This window comes from Lynx canadensis, chromosome A2, assembly GCF_007474595.2.
Source record: "Lynx canadensis isolate LIC74 chromosome A2, mLynCan4.pri.v2, whole genome shotgun sequence".
NCBI lineage: Eukaryota > Metazoa > Chordata > Mammalia > Carnivora > Felidae > Lynx > Lynx canadensis.
Genome location: NC_044304.2, coordinates 59650633 through 59673367, shown reverse-complemented (window position 1 = coordinate 59673367; position 22735 = coordinate 59650633). Strand labels below are relative to the sequence as shown.

The 22735-nt window shown below is 45.4% G+C and overlaps 1 protein-coding gene across 3 annotated transcripts in view; it reads right to left on the bottom strand.

Moving 5' to 3' along the window:
* Positions 1 to 22735, bottom strand: part of ALDH1L1 (aldehyde dehydrogenase 1 family member L1) — a 136874-nt gene that overhangs the window by 63290 nt on the left and 50849 nt on the right. For all 3 annotated transcript variants that reach the window (XM_030307569.2, XM_030307568.2, XM_030307567.1), the window contains exons 5-9: positions 21091 to 21192; positions 20165 to 20254; positions 19085 to 19222; positions 10560 to 10685; positions 7289 to 7380 (exon numbers count right to left, since the gene is read on the bottom strand). In XM_030307569.2, the coding sequence (XP_030163429.1) occupies positions 7289 to 7380; positions 10560 to 10685; positions 19085 to 19222; positions 20165 to 20254; positions 21091 to 21192 (548 nt within the window). The remainder of the gene's footprint in view (positions 1 to 7288; positions 7381 to 10559; positions 10686 to 19084; positions 19223 to 20164; positions 20255 to 21090; positions 21193 to 22735) is intronic.

The window sequence follows — 22735 nt, the reverse complement described above, 5'->3', positions numbered from 1 at the left end:
GCTAAAGAACACCCTACTAAAGAATGAGTGGGTCAACCAGGCAATTAGAGAAGAAATTAAAAAATATATGGAAACAAACGAAAATGAAAAGACAACAATCCAACCGCTTTGGGACGCAGCGAAGGCAGTCCTGAGAGGAAAATACATTGCAATCGAGGCCTATCTCAAGAAACAAGAAAAATCCCAAATACAAAATCTAACAGCACACCTAAAGGAAATAGAAGCAGAACAGCAAAGATAGCCTAAACCCAGCAGAAGAAGAGAAATAATAAAGATCAGAGCAGAAATAAACAATATAGGATCTAAAAAAACTGTAGAGCAGATCAACGAAACCAAGAGTTGGTTTTTTGAAAACATAAACAAAATTGATAAATCTCTAGCCAGGCTTCTCAGAAAGAAAAGGGAGATGACCCAAATAGATAAAATCATGAATGAAAATAGAATTATGACAACCAATCCCTCAGAGATACAAGCAATGATCAGGGAATACTATGAAAAATTATATGCCAACAAACTGGACAACCTGGAAGAAATGGACAAATTCCTGAACACCCACACGCTTCCAAAACTCAATCAGGAGGAAATAGAAAGCTTGAACAGACCCATAACCAGCGAAGAAATTGAATCGGTTATCAAAAATCTCCCAACAAATAAGAGTCCAGGACCAGATGGCTTCCCAGGGGAGTTCTACCAGACGTTTAAAGCAGAGATAACACCTATCCTTCTCAAGCTATTCCAAAAAATAGAAATGGAAGGAAAACTTCCAGACTCATTCTATGAAGCCAGTATTACTTTGATTCCTAAACCAGACAGAGACCCAGTAAAAAAAGGGAACTACAGGCCAATATCCTTGATGAATATGGATGCAAAAATTCTCAATAAGATACTAGCAAATCGAATTCAACGGCATATAAAAAGAATTATTCACCATGATCAAGTGGGATTCATTCCTGGGCTGCAGGGCTGGTTCAACATTCGCAAATCAATCAATGTGACACATCACGTTAATAAAAGAAAAGATAAGCACCATATGATCCTGTCAATCGATGCAGAAAAGGCCCTTGACAAAATTCAGCAATGTTTATTAATAAAAACCCTCGAGAGTTCAAAAAAGAAAGAAAGAAGAAAGAAAGAAAGAAAGAAAGAAAGAAAGATCAACCAGGAATTTAGAGAAGAAATTAAAAAATATATGGAAACAAACGAAAATGAAAATACAACAATCCAAACGCTTTGGGATGCAGCGAAGGCAGTCTGGAGAGGAAAATACATTGCAATCCAGGCCTATCTCAACAAAAAAGAAAAATCCCAAATACAAAATCTAACAGCATACCTAAAGGAACTAGAAGCAGAACAGCAAAGACACCCCAAAACCAGCAGAATAAGAGAAATAATAAACATCAGAACAGAAATAAACAACAGAGAATCTAAAAAAACTGTAGAGCAGATCAATGAAACCAAGAGTAGGGCTTTTGAAAAAATAAACAAAATTGATAAACCTCTAGCCAGGCTTCTCAAAAAGAAAAGGGAGAAGACCCAAATAGATAAAGTCATGAAGGAAAATGGAATTATTACAACCAATCCCTCAGAAATACAAGCAATTATCAGGGAATACTATGAAAAATTATATGCCAACAAACTGGACAACCTGGAAGAAATGGACAAATTCCTAAGCACCCACACATTTCCAAAACTCAAACAGGAAGAAACAGAATATTTGAACAGACCCATAACTAGCAAAGAAATTGAATCAGTTATCACAAATCTCCCAATAAATAAGAGTCTAAGACCAGATGGCTTCTCTGGGGGATTCTGCCAGACATTTAAAGCAGAAATAATACCTATCCTTCTCAAGCTATTCCCAAAAATAGAAAGGGAAAGAAAACTTCCAGACTCATTCTATGAAGCCAGCATTACTTTGATTTCCAAACCAGACAAAGACCCAGCAAAAAAAGAGAACTACAGGTCAATATCCCTGATGAATATGGATGCAAAAATTCTCAACAAAATACTAGCAAATCGAATTCAACAGTGTAAAAAAAGAATCATTCACCATGATCAAGTGGGATTCATTCCTGGGCTGCAGGGCTGGTTCAATATTTGCAAATCAATCAATGTGATACATCACATTAATAAAAGAAAAGATAACAACTATATGATCCTGTCAATCGATGGAAAAAAAAGCATTTGACAAAATTCAGCATCCTTTCTTAATAAAAATGCTTGAGAAAGTCAGAATAAAAGGAACATACTTAAACATCATAAAAGCCATTTATGAAAAGCCCAAAGCTAATATCATCCTCAATGGGGAAAAACTGAGAGCTTTCCCCCTGAGATCAGGAACACGACAGGGATATCCACTCTCACTGCTGTTGTTTAACATAGTGTTGGAAGTTCTAGCATCAGCAATCAGACAACAAAAGGAAATCAAAGGCATCAAAACTGGCATGGATGAACTCAAGCTTTCACTTTTTGCAGATGACATGATATGATACATGGAAAACCCAATAGGCTCCACCAAGAGTCTGCTAGAACTGATACGTGAATTCAGCAAAGTCGCAGGACACAAAATTAATGTACAGAAATCAGTTGCATTCTTATACACTAACAATGAAGCAACAGAAAGAGAATAAAAGAAACTTATCCCATTCACAACTGCACCAAGAATCACAAACTACCTAGGAATAAACCTAACCAAAGATGTAAAAGATCTGTATGCTGAAAACTATAGAAAGCTTATGAAGGAAATTGAAGAAGATACAAAGAAATGGAAAAACATTCTGCGCTCATGGATTGGAAGAATACATTGTTAAAATGTCAATGCTACCCAAAGCAATCTACACATTCAATGCAATCCCAATCAAAATTGCACCAGCATTCTTCTCAAACCTAGAACAAGCCATCCTAAAAATTGTATAGAACCACAAAAGGCCCCGAATAGCCAAAGTAATATTGAAGAAGAGGACCAAAGTGGGAAGCATCACAATCCCAGACTTTAGCCTCTACTACAAAGCTGTAATCATCAAGACAGCATGGTATTGGCACAAAAACAGACACATAGACGAATGGAACAGAAGACAGACTCCAGAATTGGACCCACACAAGTATGGCCAACTAATCTTTGACAAAGGAGGAAAGAATATCCAAGGGAAAAAAATAGTCTCTTTAACAAGTGTTACTGGGAGAACTGGACAGCCACATGCAGAAGAATGAAACTAGACTACTGTCTTACACCATTCACAAAAATAAACTCAAATGGATGAAGGAGCTGAATGTGAGACAGGAAACCATCAAAACCCTAGAGGAGAAAGCAGGAAAAAACCTCTCTGACCTCAGCTGCGGCAATTTCCTACTCGACACATGTCCAAAGGCAAGGGAATTAAAAGCAAAAGTGAACTATTGGGACCTCATGAAGATAAAACGCTTCTGCACTGCAAAGGAAACAATCAACAAGACTAAAAGCCAACCAAGAAATGGGAAAAGATATTTGCAAATGACATATCGGACAAAGAGCTAGTATCCAAAATCTATAAACAGCTCACCAAACTCCACACCCGAAAAACAAATAATCCAGTGAAGAAATGGGCAGAGGACATGAATAGTCACTTCTCTAAAGAAGACATCCAGATGGCCAACAGGCACATGAAAAGATGCTCAACGTCACTGCTCATCAGGGAAATACAAATCAAAACCACACTGAGATACCATGTCACCCCAATCAGAGTGGCTAAAATGAACAAATCAGGAGACTATAGATGCTGGAGAGGATGTGGAGAAACGGGAAGCCCCTTGCACTGTTGGTGAGATTGCAAACTGATGCAGCCACTCTGGAAAGCAGTGTGGAAGTTCCTCAAAAAATTAAAAATAGATCTACCCTATGACCCAGCAATAGCACTGCTAGGAATTTATCCAAGGGATACAGGAGTACTGATGCATAGGGGCACTTGTACCCCAATGTTTACAGCAGCACTTTCAACAATAGTCAAATTATGGAAAAAGCCTAAATGTCCACCAACTGACGAATGGATAAAGAAAATGTGGTTTATATATACACAATGGAATACTACTTGGCAACGAGAAAGAATGAAATATGGCCTTTTGTAGCAACGTGGATGGAACTGGAGAGTGTTATGCTAAGTGAAGTAAGTCATACAGAGAAAGATACCATATGTTTTCACTCCTATGTGGATCCTGAGAAACTTAACAGAAGACCATGGGGGAGGGGAAGGGAAAGAAGTTATAGAGAGGGAAGGAGGCAAACCATCAGAGATTCTTAAGAACTTAGAATAAACTGAGGGTTTTGGGGGGTGGAAAGGAGGTGAAAGTGGTTGATGAGCACTGAGGAGGGCACCTTTTGGGATGAGCACTGGGTGTTGTATGGAAACCAATGTGACAATAAATTTCATATTTAAAAAAAAACGACTCTTTGGCTGATTATCAGTCTGTCTCCTCCCTCAGCTCTTATCAAAAAAAATTGTGGGGTGCTTAGGTGGCTCAGTCCGTTAAGCGTCCGAGTTTGGTTCAGGTCATGAACTCACTGCTGGTGAGTTTGAGCCCCACATCGCATCTGTGCTGACAGCTCACAGTCTGGAGCCTGATTTGGATTCTGTGTCTGTCTCTCTTCCCCTCCCCTGCCCAAGCTCTGTCTCTGTCTCAATCTCTTTCAAATATAAATAAGCATTTAAAAATTTTTTTAATTTGTTAAGAATGTAGAATTCATATGTTTTTTATCATAATAAAAACAAAAGGATATATGGTCTGAAGTATTCTCAAAACAAAAAGTCAGCTTTATCTTCATCCTCCATCAACCTCAGCTCAGAAGCTCTAGACAGCCCTGGGTTGTCCTCAGGACATCATTTTCTCAGATGTCTGATTCTTCTTCTGAGCATAATAAAAACCATTGATTTTATAATTCGTACTCACCACCCACACAAGTCAGAGTGAGGTATAAGACACCTGTAGTGCCCAAGATTTCCAAGCACAGAGGCTCAATTCAGCTTTTATATGTGTGGTAGGTTGAAAAACTGTCCACAAGACTCCCCACCCCCCTTCTGTAGTCCCAGCCTTGAGATGTGACTGCAGCACCTGCCATTGGGAGATGGTGTCCATTTCCTTAATAGGGTCAACTCCATGACTTGATTTGGCTGATACATGTAGTGGATATGATGTGCTCACTTGAACCTTCTGCTTCCTAGACCCTACCACGACCATATGAACAAACCTGCACTGGACCTCTGATGGCACTGGCCATCCTGGACCAGCCAGCCCTCCAGATGACCTGGTAACTGACTGAAAATATGTGAGTCCAGCCAACATCAGTCTGGCCCAAATCAACTGAGCCCAGCCCAAACTGTTGACCCCCAGAACCATGACCCTAAAAAGTAGTGGTGTTTTAAGCCACTATGTTTTGGGAAGCTTTGATACACTGCGAAAATTAACAGGTAAAATATGTACCCCCAATTCTCATTATCTCATAGTTGCTCTTCTGAATCAAACCCTCCCCAAAACCTTCCCTAGGTGGATGGCATACAACTCCTTCTCAAATACTATTTACATGATGTTTTTTAAAAACAATTTTAAAATAAAGGAGAGGCCTGTTGTCAGGATGACTGGGCATTACTCAATTCAGCCTTGGGTGGACTTTTCAATTGGGTCAGACAGCAGCTGCATTCTTGGCTCACCCTAGAGTGCAGAGGTTAGTCTCCTCCCTGTTCTTTCCCCAAAGGTCTTGGAAACATGTAAGTCTTCCCTTGTGTTCAGGGGGACTAGAGTTCACACATCCTTTTTCATCCTGGGTCCCTTTCCCTTATCAGTGCCTCCTCTGATCAGCACTGCTCACTCTACAGCCCTACCGAGGGAACCAAAATGCAGAGGGCTGTTGAGTGTTTCTCTGACATTCTCCTGCACACCTTATCAATATCACAGCTTTGCTTAATTTCCCATGTGAATTTTTCTCTACTTGAGTGAGCTCCACAGAGTTTCCTTTGCACCTTCTTCAAGTACAAGAATCCTCTCCCCACATGTGGTATACATCTCTGCTTCTGCCTTCACAGCACCCACTTCTCCTGCCTCTACCAATAGCACTGACACTTTCCAAGGAAACAACTTTCTCCTCCCTTTCCAGAGATGTGGGTTGAATGTAGTCCTTTCAACCCTTGACGCCAGAGGTAGGCACATGACCCAGCTTTGGCCAATCAGAGCATGCCTGCTCCTGGCCAGCAATTGGTTCTTATTGGGGCACATGACTCCACCAACTCCTATCAAATTCAAGTCTAGGACTTATGTGGAGACTGCCATGAGAACAACCACCTTTTCACTGGGAATGCTGATAACACAAGAAATTAGAACAGAACTACTGTGCAGGCAATGTGTCACTATGAGGAAAAATCCTCCCCCGAAATGAAGCAACAGACAATGACAATGTTAACGATGTAATTTGAGTGTTTGGAGTAACCAGCCCTGCCTAAAGAAAGCTACCATGGAACGTTTGACTTGGTTGTTCTTTTTTGTTTAAACCAAACTGAACTAAGTTACTGTTGCTTGCAAACAAAGATGTTCTACCATATCCACATTCTTCCCTTTATACAAATTAGAACTTACTGCTGTTAAATGGAAAGCAGGACAATACATATGGGGTTGAAGAATGGGTAACCTACTCTGTGGTGATCTCTAGCTGCCCATTTTCTTTCCCTACACACCTTGGCTTTCACTGGAGGGAGTTAGGGCTTATAGCAGTTTTAAAACAGAGTCACACAGTCTTTGATCCTCCTCCCACTGAGGCCTGGGTCTCAGTGCCCAGCCCTTGCCCCCAAATCTGGTCAGGCCTGTGACTGCTGAAACCAATCAGGTCAGTGGCATTGATGTCATGTGTCCCCCAGGCTGGGTCCACATCTACCTTGTTTCCTGGCATCAGCACTCTCAGAGCCACAAGCCACCACTTACAAGTCCAAATCCCAAAGCAGCCACTTTGGGGCCTCAACACATAGGTACCTGGTTGGCAGTAACACCTCAGCAGCCACCAGCCCTCCAGGCCCATGCACCAGGCATGACAGAGAGAGACTAGCTTGGAGGAAGATATCCCTGCTTGTCTCTTCCAGCTGCTACCAGCCCACTCACCCACTGCCATTCAAGATGATCCCCTGAGGCCTGCACACGCAGGTCTTTTATGAATCCCTGACCGGAATGATCCAAAGCATAAGAAATGATGGTTGTTTCCTGCTACTGAGTCTTGGCATTGCTTGTGACACAGCCATTGACACATGGGGCCAGACCTCTCCAATCCCAGCCTTACCTCACAACATCCACTGATGCAGCCCCTGACTTGAAGAAATCAGTGGAGTCTTCCACCTCTAGGACACTGGGGAGAATCCGTTTCCAGGCACTCTGAAAAACAGGCATGGTGAGAACAGGGCTCCCTGGGGAACCAGGGGCATGTGTCTTCTGGGTGAGAGCAGCCCCTGCTGTGGGCTTGCCCCACCTGCTGCCAGGCTGGGCTCTGTCCACTCCATGGTGCTGCTGCTCCCAGGCTCCTGGGGTGACTGTGTCCTTGGGGAAGTAGGAGCCCAGGGAGTTCAGCTGTCCTCAACTCCTTTGGGATCCCTACACCATTTCAGTGCAGCAGGAAGAGTATACATGCAGAGCTCAGGGCTTGGCTGTGCACCAGCTGCTCCCCAGCCCCCTTCACACCCAGCCTCACCTTGGTGCTCTCATCCGGGTGAGGTTCCCAGAGTGATCCTGGTGTTTGGGTGTGTTGCAGTGTAGAAAGGAAAGAAAAGTGGGTGGGAGTTCTGAGGGTGAAAACAAGGTACTTTGATGGGGTTCAGGAGGCCTGGGTCTTTTTCTCACAGACAGGCTAGCTGGTTCTGTGCCCATCTGTCCCATGGCCTGCAAAAGTCAGCAGTGCCCACCAGCCAGCCTTGTGGGTGAGTGTGGAAAGGCCAGTGGGAGTGGGCAACACCATCCAGAATTCTAAGAAGGCTGTCCAGTGGATCAGGATGGGACAATTGTTCTCTGGGTGAGCTCCCAGTCAGGCCTATGAGGACAGGAGCATCAAGATGCCTCACACTCTGCCTGAGCTTCAGACAGTGTTTGGCTGGTCACTGGGCCAGATGGAAGTGGTCAGGCCCAATTAGGACCTGGCCCAACCTCTACCTGGCTCCTTCTTTTGTTCTTTGAAAGGTGTCATGGTTTTGCTCTTCCCATCCTCACTGTGACCATCAGCAGCCATGCTAAGCCATTCCCTGTCCCCACTTGACTACTGCCTGTCCTCCACACCTCTGCCTGGGCCCTTGCCTACCAGTGAGGTCCTTCTCTGGACCTCCAGCTCATGTTTAAATCCTAAGCATCCTCCAGGACCAATTGCCATGGCCCCTCTTCCCTGAACCCTTCACTGACTGCTCTGCCTGCTCTTCAGACTCAGGTGGCCTGGGGCCACAGGTCACCTGCTGGTATGTGGACACCAGCATGATGCCTATGGGATGCACCAGCCCTCATCAGATGTGTGTGGAACCTCTGAAAGGCAGTGGGCCCTAAACCCATACAGCCTGTTCACACCCTAGCTTGGCTCCTGATAAGCCATGGAGATGCAGAGAGTCTCTCAGTGCCTCTGTTTCCTCATCTGTGAAAGGATCTGATAACGGCTGTGGGGGATTCCTCACACGAGGCAGGCAGAGTACCTGATGTACAGAAAGACCACAACAATGCAAATTTTGTTCCGTTGCTAGGCTCTCTCCACCAACACCAGAGGCCCACATTGGCCTCTCCTCCCCAGCCATTTCTGCTCCACCCCAGTCACCTCCAGACCATGCATTCTGAAAGAGCCAGTCCAGCTAGGACCAACAGGTGTAATAACAATGATGCCAAGGATGACCAAGAGGCCATGTGGCATAGCATGATAGTGGTGGAGGCCAGGAATTCAGGCCCACCAGCTGGGCTCCATGCCTAGGCCTGCGCTCATCTCTTGTGACCCCACCTTGGGCCTCAGGCTCCTCTGCTGGGAGCTGAAAGTAATAGAAACACCTACTTCATAGTTGTTACAGTAACTAAACACACTACTGTTCCTGAAGTGATTGGAACACTGCTGCACAGTGTACACACTCTGCAAGCACGTGCTTCTTTTGATGACCCTTAGGCTCCCTGCCCATGTTTACTGAGGTCCTTATAGGTGCTGTTAAACTTCCCGTTTCCATGTGTGTTCTCTCCTCTACCACTCACAACACCCATGGATATGCAGTTTATTCAAGTGCACAGATGAAGGACACAGTCACAACAGCTTTTGACTCAGGCCTAGCTCTACACACACACAACCTTACCTCACCCCAAGGGCCACTCAGCTATAAGCCCCAGAAGGCTAGTTTGTCCAGCTGGCCCTGTAACTCCAGGGCAAGTACAGGGCTGGGGCCAGAGCAGCTCCTCCAAAATATTTTTGAATGAACAGGCTTCTCTCTCTGTCTCTCTCTCTGTCTCTGTCTCTGTCTCTCTTTACAGACATTCAGAAAGTTCAGCTTTCTACTGAGGAAGTGCTTGGTGCCCTCTGGAGCAGAGTAAGCTTCTCGTGTCCCTTCCCTGCTGGGTACTGTCTTTAGCACTTGTCATCAACACCCACAGTCACCACTGTGGCTGCTGACTGGCCCATGTCCTCTCATCCAGCCCTCCTTCCCCCAGAATTCTCTCCACTCAGGTCTCAAGTCAAACCCTCCCCTTCTCCTGCCCAAGGAAGCCTGCCCTGGTTATTCCTTCTAAAGTTGTCCCCCAGCCTCCAAGGACCTTGTTCCCATCAACCTGTTATTTCACTCTTAGCCTGAAATTATCTGTTCATTTCTTTGGCTGTTCATTGGCTGTTTTCCCCATGGAAAGGGACACTTCATGAGAAGTGCTGGCTTAGCACTCAGCATTTGATAGGAGCTCATATGTATTTCTTAAGTCATTGATTACATGGTTGAACGAGTGAATGCTTGAAGATTCATCCACAGCCTTCATTCATAAAGGTTAAATACCATCCATACTATGCCTTCCAGGGAGAAGGAAGTGGGCAGAGGGAGCAGGAAGGACCAGGAACAAGTCTGGGAGGTGACCACTGACTGGGCTTGCAGTGGAAGGGACTGAGTCTCAGAGAGTGAAGTGCTCTCCTGCATCATCCATGACTGCTGTACTGGAGTCCAGGTCTGCCTGACTATGACACCCGGGCTGGTCACAGTGCAGGAGGCTCCCTCTCAGGGAGATTTTCTGGAAGGTTACACTGCACACATTCTCATCAAAGGGCCATGGATTTGGCACCAACCTTTTCCACCTATTCCAGGGGCTTCTTCATCTGTCCACTCTTGACAGTGAGTCCTTAGAAGAGTCAGACCCAGCTGGCCAAATCCCAGTGTCCCAGTGACAGAGGAAAAGAGCAAGGGGGCATCAGAAAGTCCCAAGACATGATAGAACCAACATGGTGCCCAGGGTCAGCACATACATCTACAGAGGGTGTGCACATCCAACTCCAGGGAGTGTGAGTCAAAAAACACAGATGCAGTGCACAACCTGCAAAACCAGACAGAATCCCTGAAGGGGGCTTTTACCCGCACAGTCTCTGCCATGACCAGTTCTGCCTCTGTCAGCTCAAGGACACTGCTGTCTGCTCCGCTGAAGAAGCGTGAGGCTGGGATCATCCTGCCATCCTCCAGCTGGATGTTCTTCACCAGAAGCTGCAAAAAGAAGGCTTCACAGTACCTGTGGTTGTCTGCATGGCAGGGAAGAGAGCAATTCCACACGGAGCACTGTGCTGGGCTCCCCACACACTTCGTCTCCAACCCTCACCACAAGAAAGGTACAAGATTAATGAGGAGGGACGTTCACAGTGGAGACACTGCTCTTCCAGGAACACAGAGGAAACTGTAGAGCTCACTTCTCCATCACCCACCCCCCTTCTCACTTCTTTTTAAGTGTAATGATTTTATTATTTCCATAAAAATGCCTACTTATTAGACAAAAGTAATTCAAGCACTACTCGGGATATGAATCAAGAAAGCAACTAGGGGAAGATGGCGGCGTAGGAGGACGCTGGGCTCACCGCGCGTCCTGCTGATCACTTAGATTCCACCTACACCTGCCTAAATAACCCAGAAAACCGCCAGAGGAATAGCAGAGCGGAGTCACCGGAGCCAAGCGCAGACGAGAGGCCCACGGAAGAGGGTAGGAAGGGCGGCGAGGCGGTGCGCGCTCCACGGACTGGCGGGAGGGAGCCGGGGCGGAGGGGCGGCTCGCCGGCCAAGCAGAGCCCCCGAGTCTGGCTGGCAAAAGCAGAGGGGCCTGACGGACTGTGTTCCGACAGCAAGAGCGACTTAGCGTCTGGGAGGTCATAAGTTAACAGCTCTGCTAGGAAAGTGGGAAGGCTGGAGGACAAAGGGAAGGAGAGCTGCTGAGCCCCGGGACGACAAAGCTCAGTTTGGCAGGGAACAAAGGCGCTCGCCAGCGCCATCTCCCCCGCCCATCCCCCAGCCAAAATCCCAAAGAGAACCAGTTCCTGCCAGGGAACTTGCTCGCTCCGTGCAAACACCCAACTCTGTGCTTCTGCGGAGCCAAACCTCCGGCAGCGGATCTGACTCCCTCCAGCTGCCACAGGGCCCCTCCTGAAGTGGATCACCTAAGGAGAAGCGAGCTAAGCCTGCCCCTCCTGCCCCTGTGCACCTTGCCTACCCACCCCAGCTAATACGCCAGATCCCCAGCATCACAAGCCTGGCAGTGTGCAAGTAGCCCACATGGGCCATGCCACCCCACAGTGAATCCCGCCCCTAGGAGAGGGGAAGAGAAGGCACACACCAGTCTGACTGTGGCCCCAGCGGTGGGCTGGGGGCAGACATCAGGTCGGACTGCGGCCCCGCCCACCAACTCCAGTTATACACCACAGCACAGGGGAAATGCCCAGCAGGTCCTCACCACGCCAGGGACTATCCAAAATGACCAAGCGGAAGAATTCCCCTCAGAAGAATCTCCAGGAAATAACAACAGCTAATGAGCTGATCAAAAAGGATTTAAATAATATAACAGAAAGTGAATTTAGAATAATAGTCATAAAATTAATCGCTGGGCTGGAAAACAGTATAGAGGACAGCAGAGAATCTCTTGCTACAGAGATCAAGGGACTAAGAAACAGTCACGAGGAGCTGAAAAACGCTTTAAATGAAATGCAAAACAAAATGGAAACCACCACGGCTCGGATTGAAGAGGCAGAGGAGAGAATAGGTGAACTAGAATATAAAGTTATGGAAAAAGAGGAAGCTGAGAGAAAGAGAGATAAAAAAATCCAGGAGTATGAGGGGAAAATTAGAGAACTAAGTGATACACTAAAAAGAAATAATATACGCATAATTGGTATCCCAGAGGAGGAAGAGAGAGGGAAAGGTGCTGAAGGGGTACTTGAAGAAATTATAGCTGAGAACTTCCCTGAACTGGGGAAGGAAAAAGGCATTGAAATCCAAGAGGCACAGAGAACTCCCTTCAGACGTAACTTGATCTTCTGCACGACATATCATAGTGAAACTGGCAAAATACAAGGATAAAGAGAAAATTCTGAAAGCAGCAAGGGATAAACGTGCCCTCACATATAAAGGGAGACCTATAAGACTCGTGACTGATCTCTCTTTTGAAACTTGGCAGGCCAGAAAGAATTGGCACAATATCTTCAGTGTGCTAAACAGAAAAAAATATGCAGCCGAGAATCCTTTATCCAGCAAGTCTGTCATTTAGAATAGGAGGAGAGATAAAGGTCTTCCCAAACAAACAAAAACTGAAGGAATTTGTCACCACTAAACCAGCCCTACAAGAGATCCTAAGGGGGACCCTGTGAGACAAAGTACCAGAGACATCACTACAAGCATAAAACATACAGACATCACAATGACTCTAAACCCATATCTTTCTATAATAACACTGAATGTAAATGGATTAAATGCGCCAACCAAAAGACATAGGGTATCAGAATGGATAAAAAAACAAGACCCATCTATTTGCTGTCTACAAGAGACTCATTTTAGACCTGAGGACACCTTTAGATTGAGAGTGAGGGGATGGAGAACTATTTATCATGCTACTGGAAGCCAAAAGAAAGCTGGAGTAGCCATACTTATATCAGACAAACTAGACTTTAAATTAAAGGCTGTAACAAGAGATGAAGAAGGACATTATATAATAGTTACAGGGTCTATTCACCAGGAAGAGCTAACAATTATAAATGTATATGCGCTGAATACCGGAGCCCCCAAATATATAAAACAATTACTCATAAACATAAGCAACCTTATTGATAAGAATGTGGTAATTGCAGGGGACTTTAACACCCCACTTACAGAAATGGATAGATCATCTAGACACACGGTCAATAAAGAAACAAGGGCCCTGAATGATACATTGGATCAGATGGACTTGACAGATATATTTAGAACTCTGCATCCCAAAGCAACAGAATATACCTTCTTCTTGAGTGCACATGGAACATTCTCCAAGATAGATCACATACTGGGTCACAAAACAGCCCTTCATAAGTTTAGAAGAATTGAAATTATACCATGCATACTTTCAGACCACAATGCTATGAAGCTTGAAATCAACCACAGAAAAAAGTCTGGAAAACCTCCAAAAGGATGGAGGTTAAAGAACACCCTACTAACGAATGAGTGGGTCAACCAGGCAATTAGAGAAGAAATTAAAAAATATATGGAAACAAACGAAAATGAAAAGACAACAATCCAAACGCTTTGGGACGCAGCGAAGGCAGTCCTGAGAGGAAAATACATTGCAATCCAGGCCTATCTCAAGAAACAAGAAAAATCCCAAATACAAAATCTAACAGCACACCTAAAGGAACTAGAAGCAGAACAGCAAAGGCAGCCTAAACCCAGCAGAAGAAGAGAAATAATAAAGATCAGAGCAGAAATAAACAATATAGAATCTAAAAAAACTGTAGAGCAGATCAACGAAACCAAGAGTTGGTTTTTTGAAAAAATAAACAAAATTGACAAACCTCTAGCCAGGCTTCTCAGAAAGAAAAGGGAGATGACCCAAATAGATAAAATCATGAATGAAAATGGAATGATTACAACCAATCCCTCAGAGATACAAGCAATGATCAGGGAATACTATGAAAAATTATATGCCAACAAACTGGACAACCTGGAAGAAATGGACAAATTCCTGAACACCCACACGCTTCCAAAACTCAATCAGGAGGAAATAGAAAGCTTGAACAGACCCATAACCAGCGAAGAAATTGAATCGGTTATCAAAAATCTCCCAACAAATAAGAGCCCAGGACCAGATGGCTTCCCAGGGGAGTTCTACCAGACGTTTAAAGCAGAGATAATACCTATCCTTCTCAAGCTATTCCAAGAAATAGAAAGGGAAGGAAAACTTCCAGACTCATTCTATGAAGCCAGTATTACTTTGATTCCTAAACCAGACAGAGACCCAGGAAAAAAAGAGAACTACAGGCCAATATCCCTGATGAATATGGATGCAAAAATTCTCAATAAGATACTAGCAAATCGAATTCAACGGCATATAAAAAGAATTATTCACCATGATCAACTGGGATTCATTCCTGGGATGCAGGGCTGGTTCAACATTCGCAAATCAATCAACGTGATACACCACATTAACAAAAAAAAAGAGAAGAACCATATGATCCTGTCAATCGATGCAGAAAAGGCCTTTGACAAAATCCAGCACCCTTTCTTAATAAAAACCCTTGAGAAAGTCGGGATAGAAGGAACATACTTAAAGATCATAAAAGCCATTTATGAAAAGCCCACAGCTAACATCATCCTCAACGGGGAAAAACTGAGAGTTTTTTCCCTGAGATCAGGAACACGACAGGGATGCCCACTCTCACCGCTGTTGTTTAACATAGTGCTGGAAGTTCTAGCATCAGCAATCAGACAACAAAAGGAAATCAAAGGCATCAAAATTGGCAAAGATGAAGTCAAGCTTTCGCTTTTTGCAGATGACATGATATTATACATGGAAAATCCGATAGACTCCACCAAAAGTCTGCTAGAACTGATACATGAATTCAGCAAAGTTGCAGGATACAAAATCAATGTAGGGAAATCAGTTGCATTCTTATACACTAACAATGAAGCAACAGAAAGACAAATGAAACTGATCCCATTCACAATTGCACCAAGAAGCATAAAATGCCTAGGAATAAATCTAACCAAAGATGTAAAGGATCTGTATGCTGAAACTATAGAAAGCTTATGAAGGTAATTGAAGAAGATTTAAAGAAATGGAAAGACATTCCCTGCTCATGGATTGGAAAAATAAATATTGACAAAATGTCAATACTACCCAAAGCTATCTACACATTCAATGCAATCCCAATCAAAATTGCACCAGCATTCTTCTCGAAACTAGACAAGCAATCCGAAAATTCATATGGAACCACAAAAGGCCCCGAATAGCCAAAGTAATTTTGAAGAAGAAGACCAAAGCAGGAGGCATCACAATCCCAGACTTTAGCTTCTACTACAAAGCTGTAATCATCAGGACAGCATGGTATTGGCACAAAAACAGACACATAGACCAATGGAATAGAATAGAAACCCCAGAACTAGACCCACAAACGTATGGCCAACTCATCTTTGACAAAGCAGGAAAGAACATCCAATGGAAAAAAGACAGTCTCTTTAACAAATGGTGCTGGGAGAACTGGACAGCAACATGCAGAAGGTTGAAACTAGACCACTTTCTCACACCATTCACAAAAATAAACTCAAAATGGATAAAGGACCTGAATGTGAGACAGGAAACCATCAAAACCTTAGAGGAGAAAGCAGGAAAAGACCTCTCTGACCTCAGCCGTAGCAATCTCTTACTCGACACATCCCCAAAGGCAAGGGAATTAAAAGCAAAAGTGAATTACTGGGACCTTATGAAGATAAAAAGCTTCTGCACAGCAAAGGAAACAACCAACAAAACGAAAAGGCAACCAACGGAATGGGAAAAGATATTTGCAAATGACATATCGGACAAAGGGCTAGTATCCAAAATCTATAAAGAGCTCACCAAACTCTACACCTGAAAAACAAATAACCCAGTGAAGAAATGGGCAGAAAACATGAATAGACACTTCTCTAAAGAAGACATCCGGATGGCCAACAGGCACATGAAAAGATGTTCAGCGTCGCTCCTTATCAGGGAAATACAAATCAAAACCACACTCAGGTATCACCTCACACCAGTCAGAGTGGCCAAAATGAACAAATCAGGAGACTATAGATGCTGGACAGGATGTGGAGAAACGGGAACCCTCTTGCACTGTTGGTGGGAATGCAAATTGGTGCAGCCGCTCTGGAAAGCAGTGTGGAGGTTCCTCAGAAAATTAAAAATAGACCTACCCTATGACCCAGCAATAGCACTGCTAGGAATTTATCCAAGGGATACAGGAGTACTGATGCATAGGGGCACTTGTACCCCAATGTTCATAGCAGCACTCTCAACAATAGTCAAATTATGGAAAGAGCCTAAATGTCCATCAACTGATGAATGGATAAAGAAATTGTGGTTTATATACACAATGGAATACTACATGGCAATGAGAAAAAATGAAATATGGCCTTTTGTAGCAACGTGGATGGAACTGGAGAGTGTGATGCTAAGTGAAATAAGCCATACAGAGAAAGACAGATACCATATGGTTTCACTCTTATGTGGATCCTGAGAAACTTAACAGGAACCCATGGGGGAGGGGAAGAAAAAAAAAAAGAGGTTAGAGTGGGAGAGAGCCAAAGCATAAGAGACTGTTAAAAACTGAGAACAAACTGAGGGTTGATGGGGGGTGGGAGGGAGGAGAGGGTGGGTGATGGGTATTGAAGAGGGCACCTTTTGGGATGAGCACTGGGTGTTGTATGGAAAGCAATTTGACAATAAATTTCATATATATATAAAAAAAAAAGAACCAGTTTGGTCATGCAGGCAAAGCTTAATTTAGCTTATTTTGCAAGGCTAACCTGACCTGGATTATTTCTTGCTTGTGCCTCTGCAAACGATAAGCAAAACTTGAACTGTTTCCCAGCTTGCTAGGAGGGAACCACTGAAAATTGTCATGTTGTGACCAATCACTGTGAAGAATAAACAATCACTGCTTTCTCATTATCTAAGCTGCTTGACAGCAATATACTCCTGAGCCTCATTCCACGTTCTGGTCTGAGTGCTCCCAGTTTGCAAACTGCCTTTTTGGTGTGTGCACAATAAATTTCTCCTATTTAAAAAATAGAAAAATTAAAAAAATTAATAAATAAATAAATAAATAAACTTTAAAAAAAATTTTAGTTGGGATGAGCACTGGGTGTTGTATGGAAACCAATTTGACAATAAATTATATATAATAAATAAATAAATACATAAATAAATAAATAAATAAATATTAAAAATTTAAAAAAAATGATAAGAACGGTACACTCTCTATATGCCCTGACATAACTGAAGCCAGATTCCCTGCTTGGCCTCCACCCTCTTGACTTTTGAAGATATTCTGGAGCTTTCTGTGAGCTAAAGCCCAGCTAGACCCAGCTAAAAGTTCCTGAAAGATACTTCAACCAAGGGTTCCGCCAAGGCTACTTCCTTTGCTTTGCTGTCCCTGTGGACATCACAGAGGGCACAGTTGTTGCCCCCTACCCAGAGCTCCTCCTAGCCCGTGTTCCCATCCTCCAGCTGCTGCGGTATAGGTCGTTAGCAGTCTACATGTACCTTCCTCCTCCATGGCTTTTGGCGGATAAGTGCAGCCATGCATAGAGAGGCCCAGGGCTGATGCCTCATTGCCACCCTCCTTCTCCAGGGGCAACAGAAACTGAGGACTTAGCGATGTGAGTATGCAAGGGCATAATCAGCAGATGCAATTCACACTGCAGTGCCTGGGATCAGACAGAAGATGGCAGACTCCAGAACCCTTATATCTTTGCTTAGCACTGTCCTCTGCCCCAGTCTAGCCCTACGTTGTATGAGATTTTCCAAGAGTACTCCCTCAATAAGTCACATGCACAAGAACTCCTGTCTCAGACACTGCTTCAAAGGAACTTGACCCAAGACAGATAGCATCTTTCAACTGCATGTATCCATCATGAATACCTAAAACACCCACTCACTATACATTGCAGACATTAATGGCATCCTCAGGCCCTCCAATGGCAAGACACAGCAAGATAGGCACCCAGAGTGAGCTCGCATCCATCCCCAGCAAAGCTGTTCCACATTCTATCTGGTCTATACACACTGATGCAGCCAATGATTCCATACCCGTGAGATTTGTTGAAATCTCCACAGTGTTTGGAGACCCCTGCTTGTACTCTTTCCCTGCCCCCAGTATCTTAAAGTCCAGACCTGCCCAACCACTGTACAGAGGGAGTATTAACCTGGGCATCAGAGCCAGAATTTTAAGGCTTAAATCCCCACTCTGCCACAAATTAACTTGGTGATGTTGGGAGGGTTATTTAAACCTCTTTGCTTCAGTTTTCTCTGCTGTCAAATGGGTATAATATTAATACATATCTCATATAGTTGTTGGGAAACTCAAATTTAATAGATCTAAATTGTTTTAAAATAGTGCCAAGGCACACAGAAGGCACTGCATAAATAGTAGCTGTTACTCAGAGTCGTGGAGTCTGCTAACATGAGTCAGGGCATGTTGTGTGCCTGGCATGGCTCCAGGGGTTCTCACGATGATGTCCCTGTTCAGAAAGAAGGAAACTGAGGCAGAGAGATTCAGTCACCACACCCAGTGGCACCTGGACACTCTGCTGGACTGAAAGGAGGCTGCAAATTCAGGGCTCCCAGTACAGAGCCTCTCCCTGATTCTGATACCCTCACAGGGCACCCAACTCTGGCTGGGGGGCCTGGTTACAAAGAGCAAGGGGCCAGCCTTCCCTGAACAGGGAAGTGGGTTGGGTGCAAGCAAGGGGTTTTCCAGGGGTTTTCCTGGAGCCTTCAGTCTCACTTTGCCATGTTTTCTCCAGAGTAGCCTGGGGTCTAACTGCCAGGGCTGAGCACCTGGACATGTATGTGTTGCCTGGAGCCTAAAGTACAGACATGTGACCCATAGCAGAACCATTACCATTCTGTCATCATTCCCGAAAAGGATGAGTCCCGCTTTGGTGACTATCCCTGGCTGATGGGCTCCTGGGATAGGCAAGGCTTCTCCCTCGGGCACCAGGCCTGCAGTGTTTAGCGTTGAGTTGAAGAAAGTCAGCTTCTGTTGAGGACAGGAAAACCAAAAGATGGTAGATGAAAGAGGCCCCCACTGCTGGCATTCCAGGCAAAGTTGAACAGGGCTAAGGGGATGAAAGGGAGCTGGGCATGACTAGGGGGAGGAGAGAGGCAGCTAGGGCAGCCACAACACAAGACTAGTCCTAGGCTAGGGGTTCTAGGACTTTGCCTCCAGTAGCACAAACAAGACCTGGAAGAGCCTCAGAGTCCTCAGGGAGCCCTCAAGTTCTATGTGCCCCTAGGATCCTATGTATTGGCCGCTGGCCTCAGACCTCAGGTGGAGAGACACTAGGAGAAAATCTGCCCAAGGCATCACAGAGTACCCTGGGGACACTAAGCACTGGTCACATTGCATAGAATCTTGTGGCGATGGGGGGAGCAGAGAGACTCATGGATGGAGTCTGGGGAGTTGGTCAGCAGTCAGGGGTTTGGACAGTCTGAGGCTTTGTGGAGAACAAGACTGCCCTCTGTGGGGAGCAGATTGTTCCCAATGACAGTCCTGCCAAATCCCCATACCTCTTGAGAGCTTGTGAGTGCCAGGGCTCACCATCTGCAGTATATGGACTGCCCACTGCCCAAGCCCTAGCCTGAGCATGGTACTCCGCCCACTGGGACCAAGTCAAAGTCACAGCTGGACTTGGGATCTCTGTAAGCCCATGGGTGAGTGTCAAAATATTTTACAACCAACATAGCTTGAACCCAGAGCTGTTGCAGGGATCCGGAGGCCTTGAGATGTGCTGGAACTTTATCCTTCAGCCACCAGATGGTGGACAGACCTAATGGTCCTAGGAGAGGGACTGAGGTGACTGGGGGCACTTGGGTGGGTTTGGGGGTCTAGGCAGTGACTCTTTGACAGCCAGTTCAGACATATTTTGATAGCAGGGCACACGAGTGTATCCAACCCAATCCTAGCCAAGTACAAACACACCTGCCCACAGGCCTCTGTCCAGGCGCCTGGCACCTTGTCGTTCCCTCGGATCCAGTTATGAATCGCCTCTGCTGACTGCTCCCAGTTGATCTGTTGGGCAGAACGTGTGTGCTCAGCCAGTCTCTTCCCCACTCCTTGGCTATCCAGACAACACACCTGTTCTCTCCTTCCCTTCCCCACCACCCTCCAACCTCCCACTTCCCACCCTCCCCAACCTGTCCTGCACCCTGATGAACCCTGACTGAGTGGAGCCCTGGGGAATGAGCTGGGACATCTGGCTTCCTGTTGGGCACTGGTCTGAGTCCCTGAGCTGGAACAGGCCTCTCTCTGGTACCCCAGCTCTGGGTGCTCTCTGACCCCAGCCTTTCACTGGTTGTGTAAACTTTAGGAGGATGATTGGGGAAGATAACACTCAGTTAAGGCGGCCAAGGCCTGACACAGACTCCCCAGCAGAGTGTAGGCTCATCCCATAGGCCCCCCAACAGCTTCTCCTCACTTGTAGGGCTCACATAGACCCCTATGCACCCCATAAGCCCTGATCAGAGGTACAGCCCATAAGCTTCCCCATGCCCAAAGCTGCAGTAGCTCTGAGAAACTGAATTACTTCTCGGATCTCATTTTAGAGACTTCCAGCACTGTGGCTGATGTTTTACACACTGCCCCACCTCAGCTCTTCTCCCTGGAGACCCTGCCTGTCCATTCTTCCTAAAGGGGAACAGAGAACAACCCAGAACACATCCTGTTGCCTGCCTGTCCAGGTGTCACAGGAACTTTGCTCACACTTCTCCTGCGTGGGCTGCTCTCTCTTCAGGCCTTAAACAATTATAGCTTGGCTAGTCAGCCTAAACCCCAGCTTCCCTGGGACACCCTCTGCACTCCAGCACATGCATGGGCAGCCTTTGGGGTGGGCAGGGCTCTGCACTCACCTTGGCTGTTTCCTTCTTCTGAATGCCCTCGTAGGTGGCTCCTTCCTCAGGCTGGGGGAGTCTGGGGGCTTTGCCTTCGGCGATCAGCCTCACAGCCTGCACCTGGGGAGACCAGGTCAGTTGGCATCCCCAGCATTACAACCCTCCCCTCACTCCCAGGCCCTGGGTTCACCATGAACCTGGACTCAGCCCCACACTGACCAGACTTTCCTGACCCCATGCCAGGTACTCCATGGGTACCCAAGGAATATCCCTGATAGGAATGGGTACAATTAGTCTGAATCTAATTCCATTCTGAAGGAGGAGTACAAAACCCTGCCATCTCTACCAAACACAGTTTTAGAAGATTATATAGAAGATCTTATACCTTCTGAGAACTTAGATTATATAAACTACAAAGCCCTATACAGATGTAACAAACACAATTCCCATATTTTCATCTAAAACCTTCCCTGTCTGTTAAGGGGAATGGATTCTGAGCCCCATGAGGTGTTTGGAGGTCTGAGATTAAGCAGGAAGCTGTTTTTCTGTGAAGGAAAAGGGAAGATTGTAGAAGAAGGAATCAGGGAAATAGGCAGGAGAGACAAGGAGCCTAGGCCCATCCTGAGGGGGTCCTGGGGGGACCCCCAGAGATACCCAAACCAAGAAGTGATGAGAATGTCAGAAACATCTAAAGCAGGACTGCCCAGAAGAACATTCTGGATGAGGGACACGTTCTGTGTCAGAACTGTCCAATACAGTGGCCAGTGTAGTTCCTGTACTGGGGATTTGAAAGGTAGCTATGGGAACTGAGGACCTCAATTTTTAATTAGAATTCAATTTAATGAATTTAATAGGTGCATGTGACTAGCAGGTGTCATATTGGATGGCACAGCTCTAAACCACTAAAGTTGTTTCCTGTGGGATATGTCAGATAAGCCCCTTCTCTGTCTCTCCTATCAAATCTCCAGCAAGTCTACTTTGTTCATTATTTTTGTAAGCAGGTGGACTCCATGGGAGGGAATACAAGAGGCATCTGTTTGACATACACGAAAAATAAAAGATGGCTGACATCTGGGCAGCAGTGAGCACTCTCACGTCATTGCTCTGCTTATCGCTACTCCCAAACAGGGAACGTTCTCCTCTCTGAGATAGCCTCCTCTTTGACTCCTGACTGCCGCTGGAACCAACCAGAAGTTCATGTGTGTCTCTGCCTTTTGGTCAACTCTGGCTGGCTTCCTTTGGCTCCACCACCAGCAGCCACACAGACACACCAGTCCCTAAGGGGTCAGGTCCCATGGGGCCTGTCTGCTGTACCAACCACAATTGTGTCTGACATCAGTCCTTCTTGTCTGTCTTGCTCTGATAACAGAACCCTGTCTCCTGCAGACAACTTAACCTATATGACTACAGTTGGGCTTCTCTGATTTTTCATTCAGGAATTTTGTGAGAAAGAGGGTTTTTCTTCCTTTGGAATCCAGAGGCAAAAGCCTCGAGCCATCAGTGACTACTTTTCCTCTCATTTGAGGGCAGCCCACCTGAAGATGAAGCTCATCAAAGAGAGAAAAGTAGAATCAGAAGGAAGGCAAAGATACAGAATCCTAAGACATGGCTTCTACCTCTGGACTCAGCCATGCTTGGCACCATCCTTGTCTTTTGTCTTCTA